This window comes from Trachinotus anak, unplaced genomic scaffold (assembly GCF_046630095.1).
Source record: "Trachinotus anak isolate AG129_WGS33_773 ecotype Australia unplaced genomic scaffold, CSIRO_AGI_Tana_v1 ptg000013l, whole genome shotgun sequence".
Classification (NCBI taxonomy): domain Eukaryota; kingdom Metazoa; phylum Chordata; class Actinopteri; order Carangiformes; family Carangidae; genus Trachinotus; species Trachinotus anak.
In genome coordinates, this window is record NW_027273864.1 from 18,889,754 (window position 1) to 18,905,437 (window position 15,684).

The 15,684-nt window shown below is 41.5% G+C and overlaps 1 protein-coding gene across 1 annotated transcript in view; it reads right to left on the reverse strand.

Moving 5' to 3' along the window:
* Positions 1–477: 477 nt before the first annotated feature.
* trim62.1 (tripartite motif containing 62, tandem duplicate 1) overlaps positions 478–15,684 on the reverse strand; it is a 32,999-nt gene continuing 17,792 nt past the window's right edge. Inside the window, exons 3-6 of the mRNA XM_071493536.1 lie at positions 12,169–12,264; positions 8,436–8,692; positions 6,376–6,491; positions 478–3,537 (exon numbers count right to left, since the gene is read on the reverse strand). Of these exons, the coding sequence (XP_071349637.1) occupies positions 2,987–3,537; positions 6,376–6,491; positions 8,436–8,692; positions 12,169–12,264 (1,020 nt within the window). The 3' untranslated portion in view covers positions 478–2,986. The remainder of the gene's footprint in view (positions 3,538–6,375; positions 6,492–8,435; positions 8,693–12,168; positions 12,265–15,684) is intronic.

The window sequence follows — 15,684 nt, forward strand, 5'->3', positions numbered from 1 at the left end:
ACAAGAAAATAGCAAAGATAAGAAAAACTAAAGCAGATGGATGACTTTTCCCCCAGTCTCCCTTAAATTGTTAATTAGCTCAAAACCCTTTGGAGGTTTCCAACACAGAAGTTGGAAACTTAAGGAGGACCCCAAAAATGACATTATTGATCAGGTATCAGATGTAACTTCTTTAATCAACACTAAGCACAGTTTTTTTTTTTTACTTTCATAATGACAATGACAGTCTTTTTTACATTCATTCAAGCATACTAACTTAGTTTATAGTGCTGCAACAATTTCTGGTTCATGTTACTGACATAAAAATGATTCCAGTCAGTTCCACACAGAGTGGTGTACAGATCTGAGAAATCTGTGAAAGAGAGAGCTCTGATATTGGAACAGTACTCTGTATGGAAAATAGGAGAGAAGAAAATGGGATCGGTGATGTACAATGTTGATGCACATCCAAACCAGGACAAAGTTACAGAGACGGTCTGATTTTCGCAGTAATTTATTGTACATTAAAACATTTCACACAAACCTCCAGCAGCAAAAAGCACACTAGAGTGTGTTCATACAATGATGGGTGCACAGCGGCCATCATCAAAAGACACAATCATTATTATAATCATTAAAAGGGTCATAGTTATATCATCATCATCACCATCAAAATCATTTTAACCATTAGCATCATCAGCATTACCAGTAACCCTACATCCCCTCACGATAATCTCCTTTAATATTCAAACAGAAAGTCTTAATGAAGCAGACCGCATTGAGGTCCGCAACACAGCAAACTGGGGTCAAATGTGAACATTTGTTTTAACCTGCATGAGCCCAGCAGGTTGGGATTAACTTTGTAAGAACATTTTACATAATGATTAGATAGATTGAAAGGATTAAATCACTGAATACAGTCCTGATTGTCCAAACCACACATTAATAAATAAATTATTTTTCACAAAGCAAGCCCACCAAGTTATCCGGATAAACTGAATGGGTAAACCCCAGAAATTTGACTGAAAAGGAGCTGTGCCTGCTTTTACTCAGATAACTTCTGAACAACTCACAGGCTCCTGCAGATCTGTGCAAGTTAAAACAAACACCAAGAATTATTTTGAGATGCTCACAATTTGACCCTAGTTTGCATCATACTGCACATACCGGAATCAGATCCTACAAAAACAAGGGCACTGCCCTGATTTTCTTTTAAATGGACAACACAGACTACACATATACAATGCAAAGATGTACAGTGAAAAAGGAAGGGTGAGGTGATCTTTTTTTTTTTTTGTTCATTTGTAGAGTTCCCAAAGAAAAATCTGTTAAGTTCTATCTGATTCCAAACAATTTCGTAATAAACACTTTTGGCCACTGCAGTGGGTATGCTTTGAGGGCCTGATGGGCTTTAACGAGCACAACCAAAGCTGGATTTAAAAATTACAGTTGAAGACCGCCACTAAAACATACCCATGAACATGCTCACCCACAGACACACACATCCCTCAGTATGCTGGACTTGGCTGAAGGACAAGAGCCTCTTAGAACAGATTCCGCAGGACTTGTGTGCAACTAATGATAAACAAGAGCACTTGAGGCACGTGGGGCGAAGAAATAAACATGACTGAGCCTCAGAGGAATTATCAGTGATTTCATCATTATGTAACACAGCAGGAGCCATGGCAATGCCAGGATCACATAAATTGTCCTGAAGTCCGTTCATCCATCTCTATTTTCCTTGATAATTGACACTTCCTAAAACATACAAACTGACTTACATATGATTTACATAAATGATATGACTTAAAATCAATGAGAACAGTTTTTGCATTTTTTGAGCAATATTTAACTATTTAACTTTTCAGATTTTCACGTCTGAAGACTTATGCTTTTACAACCAGAGGCCTCTGCCTCTTGTGGCTATCTGCTTAGACAGCATGGTTTTATATTCTTTTGATTCCAAGAGAAACATCATGACTCGAAGCAGAAATGTACTTGAATCCAACATTAAAGTGGGCAAAAAGCCCACAGGTTTAGAGTATGTTGAAGGGTAGCATAACTTGTGGTTTTGGGGAAAGAGGGGAAACTTATACATGAGCCAGCATGATGAGAGACTCAATCCTTTTAACCCTAGATATGCTAAATACAAAATTCTTACTCTATCAATAGCAGCATATTTCTTAACAATCTCCATCTCTAAACAGACCTTCCTATCATGCATGGGTAGGACTGGGCAGTGGATAGGAATGGGCAGCCTGTGAAATACTTTTTCATTGATTTAATTTGTTTTAGGTAACGTGCAGAATCATCGGTGCACATAGACCAGGAGCTTTCCTTATGGTGATGAAGACTGAGCAGACAGATGTGGATGCATCTTACAGGAGGAACCAAGATCATGGTGTCAGATAGAAGTAAAAAGTACCAACAAACTTGACAAGTTCAAAACGTGGCCGAACAAAAAGAGCCGACTGCTGTCAATCACATTCCACAAACAAAGCTAAGCCAACTGTACAGCACAGAGAAGACAAGTGACCAGTCTTCAGTGTCCTGCTTGCCTGGACAGAGAGGGGAGGTCAAGTCTGACAAGCCTGGAGCTTGATAAGAGGAGTGGTGTCCCCTGGGAGTGTGCAAGGTGGGCCTGGGACAGACTTTAAGAGTGGGAATCACTTTTTTTTTTTTTTTGAACACGCTGCCACAGACCCCAGGGGAGCCCAGGGGTCCCTCTGTCTCCATTTAGTGTCATCTTTTCAATGAAAGATGTGGAATGAGGCTCAAGTGCAGGCCATTATCTTATGGTGGTTTCAAGTCACAAAAAATAACAGCACAGGTTTCAAGAGCAACATCAAGCACAATTCTTAACACCGAACTGAAAGAAATGAACATTTCAAACACCCTATTAAACATTTTTTAACTGAATTCTTTAATTTTTTTCTTAAAGTCCTGTGAATTCACCTATGATGGATTCATCTGTCAGGACAATCACAACCACAGATGTGTGTAGCTCTTAAAGGCGTACAGTGTTGATTCGCAAAGGCTGCACGTTCTTGCCGTTAGCGTGGCTCTGGCCAGGGCTGAAATAGGGGAAGACCTTGGTGGGGAATTTCTCTCGGTAGGTGTAGAGCCAGGACATATCGTCTGCGTTGTAGAAGATGAGCAGGCCTTTCGGGTAGTCCAGGTACACCCCCACCTTCTCCAGCTTGCTCTTGACGTTGAGACGGGTCCAGGGCTCGGTGCAGGCACTGTACTGGTTCCCGTCGTGCATGACGATGCAGTAGAAGCCGCGACTGGGCTGGATCTGGATGCTGCCCTTGCGACTGACTGTCTCATTGGCCACACCGATCATCCATTGGGTTTTCTCCGACACCATAACTTCCCAGTAATGGACACCTGAGGCAAAGCCCTCTGCACCCAGAACAGACACCTCCACATCAAAGCGGCGCGGCGAGTCCTGCAGCGGCTGCGGATGGAGATTCCCGTAGGCCACGATGGTGCAGTCATCTGAGAGGATCAGTCTTTGGTGGGCTGTGATGGGGTCAAGGGTCAACGCTGCTGGCACTGAGGAGGCAAGGAGACAAAGGAAGAGCCAGTTTCAGAAGAGAGAGACTCAGAATTTACTTTTAAATTCAAAACTGTTGAGAGACAACAATTGACCAAGATAAATGGGATGCTGGATATAAGTAGGAAAAAAACTAAACAAACACATCAATATGTTATGAATCAGCTTGGCCAAACAGAAAAGTAAAGACTGCAGTGTCATTTTCATTTTTCTTTATCATTGCAAATGCTGTGTGAGCAGTTTCATGGTGTGAGGTGGTCCGTAAATACACTCAGGCTGCTTGGCCACTTCACAGGAGGAGAGGTGAGGGCAAGGTTGTGAATGGACCTCTGAAATGCACCCAGTGCAAAGACTGCATCACAGGCAGCTGATTAAAAACAAAGGACACTGTCTGAATGAAAAAATATATACTGAAGATTATATATTAGACCAAAATGGCACTGAAAATGAATTGAATGAGGTTTCTGCCTCCATCCTAAAGGGCAGTACACACAGAAAGTGCTTTGAGGCACTTTTGATGTCTGTTACTGGCCTCACTCACAGAACAGATACGCTTCCATTTCATAAAATGTATCAACCTACATAAATTCTGTGTGACGGGAGTCACTGCACGACCATCTGTGTTTTATTTCTATTGTTTCTTCCTTGTGCACATAGTTGAACACAATATCCACAGGCAGCTTTTCAAATCTCCCATTGGTTGTATGTATTATTGGCATCTATAATGATTGGTTAAGACACCAATCACCATAAGCTTTCTGGTTTCACAACATTTTTTGCCCTGGAAGGAAATAAAATCAGTGAATCAATAAATGAAAACCGCATTGTCTTCTTTCTATCTACTCCTCATGGAGACTAGCTGAAAACTGTTTTTGTGCAGTCAACACTGCTGTCAGTCAGCTGTCCTGACCTCTCACCTCCTTGGGATCTGTGCAGCTCACAGATCAAATGAAGGATGATCCACAAACCTCACTACCTGGCAGAACTACTTTCTGTTATCCAGGTGAAAGAGGAGAATTATAATGGAAATGTTTTTGCTATTTTTGGCAAAAATCCGGTGGTGGTGCAGTGAGTAGCACTCGCTTCAGAGGAAGAACTTTCTGGGTTCAAACCCTGGTTTGGTCGGGGCCTTTGGAGCTTGCATGTGCTCTTAATGCCTGCGTGGGTTTGCTCCGTTTACTGCTGACTCGCAACCTGTCCACAGTGTACCTCGCCTCTTGCCCCACCACATCCTGATTTTTGATTTTGGGGACTCAGCATCCAGCTGAACCTACTGGGATTCAGCGTGCTGAATCTTTTACTTTTTTGTTGCTTCACAAAGAAAATTCCATTTGCTCCTATTGTTTAGGAGTACGGGGTATCAGATATAACCTGGACAATTAAACCAAAGCTATCTCCATGTCAAAATAGCACTAGAGGTACTGTAAGTGAGATCATACGTTTCTATAATTTGGCTGAACCCCTTAAGCCCAGCAACCTGGTGGAAACATTACAGTGTATATATCACTTCTGCCAGAGTTAGAGGAGGTGATCAAAGCCATGCCCTGCGGTAAAAGATGACGGATGGCTTGTTATTATACTGCGCACCCAACTGCTTCTCAACTCTTATTTCAGGAAAATGAAACAAGGAGTTATGCAACGAGTGATACTTTGAGTATACCACAATAAATTTTTTATAATCTGTTTTTACCTTCATGCATAAATGCAGAGTCTTTTATAGTCAAGTGCTCTCTTGAGTCTGATAGGGTAGCTCAATTTGAGCAATATTAGACCACGTGAAGGGTGCAAACAACACAGTGGAGCAGTAATTACAGCGATGGGAGGAGCAGCTCCAGCTTGCTCCACAGGCTCCAGGCTGGAAGGAGGCTGTTTCTTGGTTTTATGTTTCTCAGTTATGTGGTTTGGACATGGAACCATATCAGGCTGAACAATAGCAGCTTGTTCCCCTTGCTGTCTTTAACATAGAGGAGAATCAGGAAAGAGTGGGAAAGGCATCTTTCCAGTTCCTATGTATATTTATCAGCCAGGATAAATGGAGGTGAAATGTCTGGCAGCCGGCCAGCGGACAGGACAATGCCTTCTGCAGTCAATGACATCTCCAGTGTTTGTTACAATCAAGTCATTAAAATTTCATAACCTGAGTTCCTCTTTGTGCCATGCAAACATGCAGGCACACACACACACACAACAGCAAAGAAGCCATTTTTGCTGCTGAAAATTGGGGGGGGGGGGGGGGGGGACGTCGCTAACTCATCGGTGACAGCGAGGACTGAGGGATGATGGGAGGAATGTCTTTGTTGTGTCTCTGGCAACCGCTGGTGATGGATCGTAACCAATTGTTCCATTTGGCAGCCACTCAAGGGAGGCCGAAAAAACTGCCTGGCCTCCCCTCAGCTGGCAGCGAGCTGAAATGGGAGGATTGATTGAAAGAGGTAAAAAATTCCTCAACACGTTATTTTAAATAATCTCTTGTGAGAAAGTGATAGCTGAAGGGCAGAGGGAGTGGAGCTGCTCTCGGCACCATCAACCGCAGTAGGGCATCGCCGCCCTCAAGGTCCGATCACCATTCCTCATTTTAGGATGGAAAGTAGCTCAAACCATCCATGCAATATTAATGCAGGCTCAGTGCACCTGGCCAAGAAATAGACTGGCACATAACTCCTTGTAAAACTACAATAAAAAATGCTTTTATGCGGTGGTTTTTGTACAGATTAAGCAAACAAGATATAACACGTTAGAGAGCTTTAGACATGCACTAGATTCCAGGCTTCGTATTTACTCACTTGCATATTTAAGTTACACATATGTCATGTTTCACTAAAGTTCACATACTGTACCTGGTGAAATATCCTGGAAGAGCGACTTCCATATTGTGTACTGTAAGGGCCCCATGTACTTGGATGTTGGGAAGTCTTCATATGTCAGATTGGTCTCATGTATCTTCCCTTTAATCCTGCGACAGAAAAACAGATCAATAACAGTCTAAATCCAATTTGCTGCTTTTTCCAAACAATGCTGTCTCTTATTCAACCCACAATGTCGATGCTTCGAGTAATTAATCTGGTTTGTGTGTCTGAACTGTGCTGTTATTGACATTAAAACAGCTTACAAACTGCTTCATGAGTCTCCAGCAAAAGAGATGAATACATTAGAGAGGGTGTGCAGGGAGGGGGGTTCGGCTCTAACGCCATTACAATATGATTCAATATGATGAACCTCCGCATGAATCATTCAGTGCACTCCTACATGTAGTCCAGAGTTCACGCAAGACACTGAGTGGATTGTTTAGCACACTGAAAACCTCACAGTCACACTACAGGATGCTGAAAAAGGAGCTTACACGTGTCCTGTAACATCAGGCTACTCGTGGAAGTAAGGAGAAAGCACGGTTTCCAGGGTTTTCCAGCAGTACAGTTCTTTCCAATGATATGAGTTCTTCTGTGGTTTTCTTGTACCAAAGTGTGACTTTAAGATCTTTGAATACAAGACGTGACAATCAAACCATCACAGTCCACCTGAATGATTCCACTTGAAGTAGAAGATATACAGATATAAGGGTAATATGTTGGGCCACCTCAAGCCACCAGAACAGTTTCGATGCTCTTTGGTATCGTCTCTACAAACCTGTGGATTTCTTCAGGAGGGATGAACACCTTTTCTCCAAAACATACATCTTCATTTGTGTGTTTTCTGATGATGGTGATCTGAAGCCCGTGCTTTGATGTTGTTTTGTGGTCTTTGGTCTTATTTGTTTCCTTTAAAGTGTAACATTAACATACCCAGGGACTGCAGATGAAAATTTGCCTTTGGGCTAAATCTGACATATTTGCATCATACCAATGTTAATTAATGTGTGTTGTCCATAATAAATAAGTGAATAAAGTAAAGTACTGTCTCACATGTGAGTCCAAAATCTCCCATTGGTGTTTCATTGCGTTCATGAATCCATCCAGCGCCCTCATGTGCCCTGAATTCAGTCATCTGCATTTGTTGTTTCTCCACTTCTTTACTAGGTAGGATTGTTTTGCATCAACACTGATATTATGTGGTCAGTGCAATGTGATGACACAGTTTACTAAAGATTGTCTTTTGTTGGTCATTACAGGTGGACTAGAGGCTGGGTATAATTTACTGATCTTATCTGTAGGTTGTGCAACATTTCAAAGTTTTCAACACCAGTGGCAATACCACAGCTTCCATACTGTTAAGAAATTGAGACCAAAGCTTTTCCAGTACCCAAGTTTGAGAAATAGTGTAAATTATTATTTTTCTCCTATGTGACAAAAACATGCTCCACTGCTAAAGGCTGTGGTAACACAAGCCATCACACAAGAACTTTAGCTAGCTTAAAAAAAAAACAGTCCCAAATTAGAGCTTGCTCTTTCCCTGATTTGGATGATAAAATATCAAATGAATGTGAAGATAAAAAAATTGAAGACAAAGAGTCTTGCCACGCACTCCATATTGGACCATTTTTCATTGTCAGATGCTACACTTTGGTACCAAACCCTACTAATCTCCTGGGACAGTTCAAGCTGAGTGAACTGTTCAATTAAATCGTCCTCAAGTACCCCTCCCTGATTAAACATTACAGCTGGTTTATTTCAGGCCTAATACTCCATCTGTTCAGGGATTTGCTGATGCTGCTCAAATTTGTTCTTTCCACAAAATCTAAGCAGCCTTTCAGCCATATTTAGCAAGTAATTAGCAAGTATTATCTTTATAACAATTTTACTCCCATTTATTCCAAGGTTGGATTAAGTGTTGACATATCACTTGAGTTGACAACACCTGACCCTTCTTGGACCATGTCAGTGTTTACAACCACATGTTTTTCTTATGGGACTGCAGCGATGAAACCTGGACTGTTTATGCAAACTCGGGGCAGGTGAAGCACCTCTCAGACGTGACGGCTACTCCCTCCAGGAAGTCGTGTCGTCCACTCTCGTTGAGACGCTCCTGCAGGATCTGGATGCCCTCCTTGACATCGCGCAGCTGCTGACTGTAGCGCTGGATCTTGTGCTCGATGTCGGCGAGCTTGCGGGCCGTATCCATCTCCAGCTCTTCCAGCATGCTCTTCTGACGCTCGCGCAGGAAACGGTGAAGGCGCTCGAATGCATCGCCAATGGTTGCGCGCAGACTCTTGGCTGAGGACTGAAACACAGGAGCAAAACATGATTTTCTTAAGAAAAAATTAAAAACGCCCTCATCTGGGATATTTATAACTGCCATTACAGGACTGTAAAATAGACTTTGTACCGTAGTTAGCTGGGTGTGTGGAGTGTTTCGGTTACAATCCCCTGTCTCCTAATTACATAAGAGTCAGTAATTCAAGATCTTACAAAGTGCTCCAAATTATGTTAATATTACATTAACATTCATTCATTGATTCAGCTTGTACATGCATTGATTTTAAGTGACTCTCCAAAAACAGTCAAAGTACAACCTTCCACAGAGAAAATACAGATGCTTTTACACAGAAACAAAAAAGAGTAACAGTAATAACCCAAAAAGAAGATGTCAAGGAGTGTGTATGTGTGTCTGTGGGGGGTGGGGGTGGGGGGGTGGGTGTCCTGTCTGTGAAGTTGAGCAAATACATGACTGGTAGACAGGCAGAAAAGCTGAAGTTATTACAGTCAGAGTCAAGCACTTTGAAAGGGACAGCAGGCTGGGAGCTGAAGAAACTGATTTGTAGCTGAAGAGGAAAAATGGGAAGTTTGACATCAAAGAGAAAGAATCATCTGAGTATTATTAGTCCGAGTGTCTGAGAGACAGAACAAAGGGATGTGATGTGAAAACCCTGTAAAAATGGCACAGAGATCAGCAGGATCCTTTCGATTTGAAGGTTCTGCGGAAAGCACAGACTGGACTTCATTCAGACATTTTGCTGAAACGTTCCCTTTCTGTCTCTGACTAGCAGTCATCATTTTACAGAAAAGTTGGATTTGTGTTTGTCCACAGGGTCAAAAGAAATCCAAACATCTGGCCATCAAAGAGCAACTGAGAAAATTAATGACTACTGAATCACAGTAAAATTGATCTACACAAGAATTTCAGATGAATCTTGTCTGTACAAATCCTTCAATGAATGAAGCCCTTTTTTTTTTTTTATCTGAGAGGAATTTAAACCGCTCCTCTGATCTTTTCAGGAGGAGCTGGATTTAGGAACTGTGATCTGAGGTTTAATTACACTTGCTTAAAAATTCAATCAATCCCCTCCAAAAAGCAGGCGTGTTTCTCCTGTTCTCTCAGAGACCAGGGGCAGGAATTCTCTCTCCGCATGTGGGAACCTATTCAGATGACAATTTATCTGTAAGCAATGAGAGCTATGACATTCAGGTGGGCTGCATCCCAGCATCCTCCCACCTACTTAAGAGCTCAAACTGGTGGTAAGGAGGGGGAGGAGGACTGCAGCAGCCTTGCTTTCAGTCTCAGTGACATGCCTGCTGCTTCGGCCCAGCAGGCTGTGATGGCACTGAGAAGGAGTCTCCAGCCCTTGGAGACAGGACGCTAGCTACCTTTTAGGGAAGCATGTGATTATCAAGCGAATCCCCGCTGGGCATGTGAATAGGACACAATGTCTATGCTTCAGATGGAGATCCTCCCAAGAACACACAAGCCAAGAACTCAAACTGGAGCGCGGAGACGTTTATCGTTCAGTTAAAACAGGAGCTGGGCTGCTGCAGGGCTTTCAACTCAGTCTTACCCTGCCTTCATGTGGTGTCAGAATAATCGGAAAAATTAGTCTCCAACTAGGAAAATTCACGCAACGCCTCCTCAAGTCGGAACAGAAACTCGGAAAGTCGGTGAAAATCTTGGTACTCAACTTGCCAAGTAGTTGAGTCCATATATGTAGAAACATAGTGGATGAAAATGTTTGGGTGATGGTGAGAATCTTTTCATTGATGATGCAAATTCACACACTGGATATAATTTATTTTTTTCCCGCTAACATTTGATTTGTAATATCTTGTTAGGTTGTAACTATTTGTTGCTGTCCACAGAGAGTGATGTCGATTCATTACAAAACTTATCTATTAGCAATAACCCTGATAATAGGTAACAAAAATCCTGGAAAAAGCAATAAAATACAGGACATCTATTTTGTTTACACATTCTGACTTAAAAGCACATGAACACACCGAATTCAGAGGAACGACTTCCGAAATCCGGAAATGGGACCAGCCGAGGAGCATGTGAATGTAGCATTAAAGAACTGAAATGCTGCTCAGTCTAACAATGAAGATACAAATCTACACATCATTTAACAACAATAAAGTAAAAATGAAGAGACAAATAACTTCCAGCAACCTCAAATTTAGCAGGATGAAGAAGATATGCAGGGAGACATTTCATTATCAGCAGCCTAAATGCATCAGGGATCGATGTAGTCACAGTGCGTCTCTCTTCCAGGCAGAGCACTCTGTGCAAATGGATGTAAATCTAATGAGAGCAGCTCATTTCCAGTGAGGAGTGCTGGGCAGCTGAAAGGCCTGCATCTAGCAGTCAGAGTGAGTCTGGCAGCGGAGGACACTGCAGTGCAGAAACTGGCCAGAAAGATGGGTGATGTAGTGACATCGGACAGCAGGTAGAAAAACAGGTCCCTGAATGACAAATAATGCTGAAGGCTGCGACATCGTCTCTGCCAGAGACCCTAGCTTCAATGTCACTACAGGAGAAAGGTGCAAGTGCGCGTGTGCGCGTGTGTGAAGGGTCCAGGGGCTGACATATTGAGTAGATGCTCATGGTTGGCTGATTAAAACAAGGTGTCGAGATTAAACAGCCACTCAATAAACTAATTTACGTGTTGGAATTTAACTGTCAGTCCAAATCAGTTGGGAAGGAAGATGGATAATCAGTGACTGAAAGACTGCTCACATTAAAACAGACCTGTCCTTTATTTGTATGAACTTGTGTTAGTAAATGAGTATTACTGTCGCCATTTGGGTGCTGAAGATGCAAACAAGGATGTTTCTGTAAACACCTACAGGCTCTGCTATGACTGACTTTCAATAGCATTTGTTGCTGCATAATTACTTGTTAAATCAAAATGGGAATTATACTGACTATTCACTTGATTCTTGCTCTTCCTTCTAACAAAATGTCAGAAAATAAGTAATAATGTTTGACACTCTTTATGTTCAATTTTTGTTATATGCTGATAATAAAAAGAAGAATCTTGAGATGTTAAACAATCACTTAGGGCATTTTTAAACTATTTCTGACTTTTTATCTATTATTGATTAATAGGGAAAACAACTGAAAGACTACTCACTACTGAAAATAATCATTAGCTGCAGCCCTACCCAAGATATTCAGTTTAGTATCATAAAGGACAAAAATGCAGCATGTTCACAACCAAAGAGGTTTCGGAATAACTGACATTTTAATCCCCGGTTCCAGCTCCTCCAGTGTAAAGATTTTCTGCATTTGTGTTTTATTTCTTTGTAAATTATATAAAATATTTGTGCACTGACATCACTTTAGGCCCTGAGAAAATGTGTTGGCCATTTATATAGACAATACTGAAAATGAAAATGATCTTCAGTTGCAGCCCCACAGGCTGGTGCAGCTCTGTAAATTATTTTTTTGTGTTACATTCACAGTTTGGTGTTAAAATGTTACAGTACCTTGGTCTCTGTGAGTTGTCTCTGCAGGAGCTGCAGAGCCTCAGTGTGTCCCTTCTCACTGTCCTGCAGGGTGGCCAGCTGCTCCTTCATCTCCCTCTGCAACACAAACAACAAATAACAGGTCACTAACTGTGACTGGACTTTACTATGACAACTGTGGAACCAAATTCAGGTCCATTTTAAACACTCAACCTCTGTTTTGCTCAAAAAAACTCTCAAAACCAAAGTCAGTTAATAAAAATAGCACCAATATATTTGACAGGCACATTTTTCCAAGTCTAAATACTGTAATATGTATTTAAACTGCATTATTTGTATAACAGCTCTCATTCCTCAGGTAAAGACAGCAAAGATTTAAGCCTCAGCTACAAAACAAGCAAGGCAGACAGAGAGCGAGAAATGAAGGAGATAACATGAGATCTCTGGAGATGCTGGGCTGTGTCAGAGAAAACTGGGTCTCATCTCTAGTCGGGAACCTGCACCACTCAGTCACCTCCAAGTCTCCCCAAGGCAAGAGGGAGGAGTCGGCAGGAGCTGGCTGGGACGGCTGCTGTCACAAATGGTGCAAGACTCTAGATACAGCCCTGCACTTTGCCCATCAGTGCTTGGCTGATGTTTCCATAGTAAGTGACTTGTGATAAATAAGAAAGTCGAGAGTTTGAAATTCAGTGTCTCACTTAAAAACCTGGATCTGTTGATGGGATGTGTTGGTTCTTGAAAAAATGAAAACTGAGGACATTTTGGCTTACGGGACAGTCTCACTTGTTCTTTCTCTTGGGCACATGATGTGTTATAAAATGAAGTTATAAAAGAAGGTGGGATTAGATATTTTGTATTGAAACAAGACTAACAGTCTGCAGCCATACTAGCAGCTCTATGAAGCTGTATTCAGGTAAACACTAATGTCAGAACACTAACTTGCTCACAACAGTGATGCTAATATTCTGATGTTTATCAGGTATAACATTTACCATGTACACTCCTTTAGTTTAGCATGTTAGCATGTGGCGCTACATGAAAAGTCAGAGGATCAGCAAAGTACAATTCAACTTGAGATGGATATGAATGTTTGTTTGTCGCAATCCATCTAATAGTTATCAAGGTATGTCACTTAAACCCACAAAGATGAACTTCATGGTGGTACAGCATGAGTTAACCTTTGGGGATCATGATTGTCTGAACCAAGTTTCATGGCAATCTGTGAAATAGTTGTCGAGATAATTTAGTCTGGACCAACCAACCAACACAGCCATCCCTAACACCATGCCACTAGCATGACCAAAGCGATTTATTCATACAGTTTATACATTGATCTTTGAAGATATAGAATATTCTTTTTGAAGTGATAGAAGATAAAGACACACCCAGATGAAAAAAAATAAAGCAATAAAGCATGGCATATTGAAGAAGAGTTGTGCAAGTTGTTTAATTTTGAGAGTTATTTAGACACAAACTCATTTCAATACTATGGCCTTATTCAATCATTTTATTTGTTAAGCTTATGTGATTGGGCAAAGAAACAAGAGTGGTGATCTCTGCCATTTATGGAGAAAAAAAAAATCATGAGCAGGGATGTAGTAAAGAAACAACTTCTGTGCAATAACATATAATAGATATTTTTCTTTAAAAGAATACTGTGTGAAGATGCATTGCACCACATACCTGCCCTTTGTCAGATTGATGGATGGTGGATTCTGTTTTAACCCAATCTGAGCTGGAACACCACATCATTTATTGAGTTGGCAGAATATTAAAACCAGACCCATCTATCACCATAATCATGGCTTGAATTCAACAACAGGTTTTATGAAATAAGGAAAAGTGAAAAAATAAGCATCAGGAGGAAGAATGCCTTTATATTCAAATGATACCATTGCCAGTTTGCCAACACAGCTCCACATTAAACAGAAACTATGCATTGGACAAAAGCCTCATACATAAAGTGACCATACATGTGTAAAAATCATTTAATTTGCTCTGATTCTAGTGGAAATTAAAAATTGGATCAAACGAAACAACCTGACACAAGCCTCATTTATTTCAAACCCCTGTTAAGCAGCCTGGTCTCTTTGTTCATGTAACCGGAGTGTCACCCTCTCTGTGACCCATAAAGTGTCAGCTCCCATGAACACCGACTGCAGCAAAAATCCACCAAATGGAGCCGTCAGCTTAGCAGGGCTAATAAAACAACTATCACTCAGCTACCCGGCGGAAATGAAGGCCAGAATAGATCTGATTTAACAAATGTAGTCTACAAGAAAAAAAAAATTTAAGTACCATTTGGAGGGAGAAAATAAGCCATGCATCAATTTGTTTCTTGACCTCGCTCATTAGCTGCAGAATTGAAAGGAGCAGCGGGCTGTGTGGGCTGTTGAAGTTGAAGCTTGTTTCTTCTCAAGGACAGAAACAGAGGAAAACAATGGCTGGTGCAGAGGGGGAGCATGACTCTCCATGTTAATGATACGAGTGCGGCAGGCTCAGCAGGCTCTCCGCCTCATCGCTACACGCTTGTCTGCAGCAGGTCAAAGGCCACTCCCACACACTGATATAGACAAACACTGACAGACTGGCAGAGGAAACATGTTCCTCCACTGTTCTGCGTCCACATTGGCTGATTGACTGGTCAGAGAAGGGCAACTCTAACTGTTGCTGCTGTCACGCCAACAGACGGGTGCATCGACATGAACCCAAACATCTCTGAAAACCTAAAGTCGTCTACAGAATATTTCTCTTAATGAATTAAATGTTAAATTCACATTGTGTAGGAGTTTTGCATCATCTGCTGCACTAGCACTTGTTGCTAACATTAAATACATCGGAGAACATATGTACTTTGAGCTGAATTTAAGCAGGCAAAGCTGCAAAAATCAACCTGGTGAAATCATCTTCATACACTTCAATCCCCTGAACCTCCTCCATAACGTGCAATTACATAATCCTCTTTAATCTTCCTGGAAGCAAAAACTGTCCTTTGAGCATCCTACAGAGGGGAGATTTCCTATAATGACTTTCCTAGCAAAAACTGGGGAGAAAAGACGCAGCTGTGGTGTCTATCACTACACACATGGTCCAGAAATTGAATCTGAATTAGATGTAATATACACGTATCTAAAGACAAAGTGGGTATTATGGCCAGTAGACCATTATTAAGTGACAAAAAAGCAAATGCTGCAGGTAGATGAATGCTGGTACAGGCAGAGACTCTGACAGGGAAATTTGTGTGTGCATTCGGTATGTGAGTGTGTGTTTTCGCGGTGTGTCTCTCTCCTGTCCATCGCATCTGGCCAACACAAGTCTGACATGACATTTCTCCAGGACGTAAAGTTGCAGGAAATGGGGGGTCACGGCTAGGAGGGGGTTATAAATCTAAAACTCATTTCATTCTGCTATCATTTCCTTCCTCTTCCCCTCCTGTCATGTTAGCATTCTTGGGTAGATATATACAACATATAAATGAATAAAATAATAGACTACGGGTTCTTTCAAAACTGTGCACGGGGCTTCAAATTCCTCAAA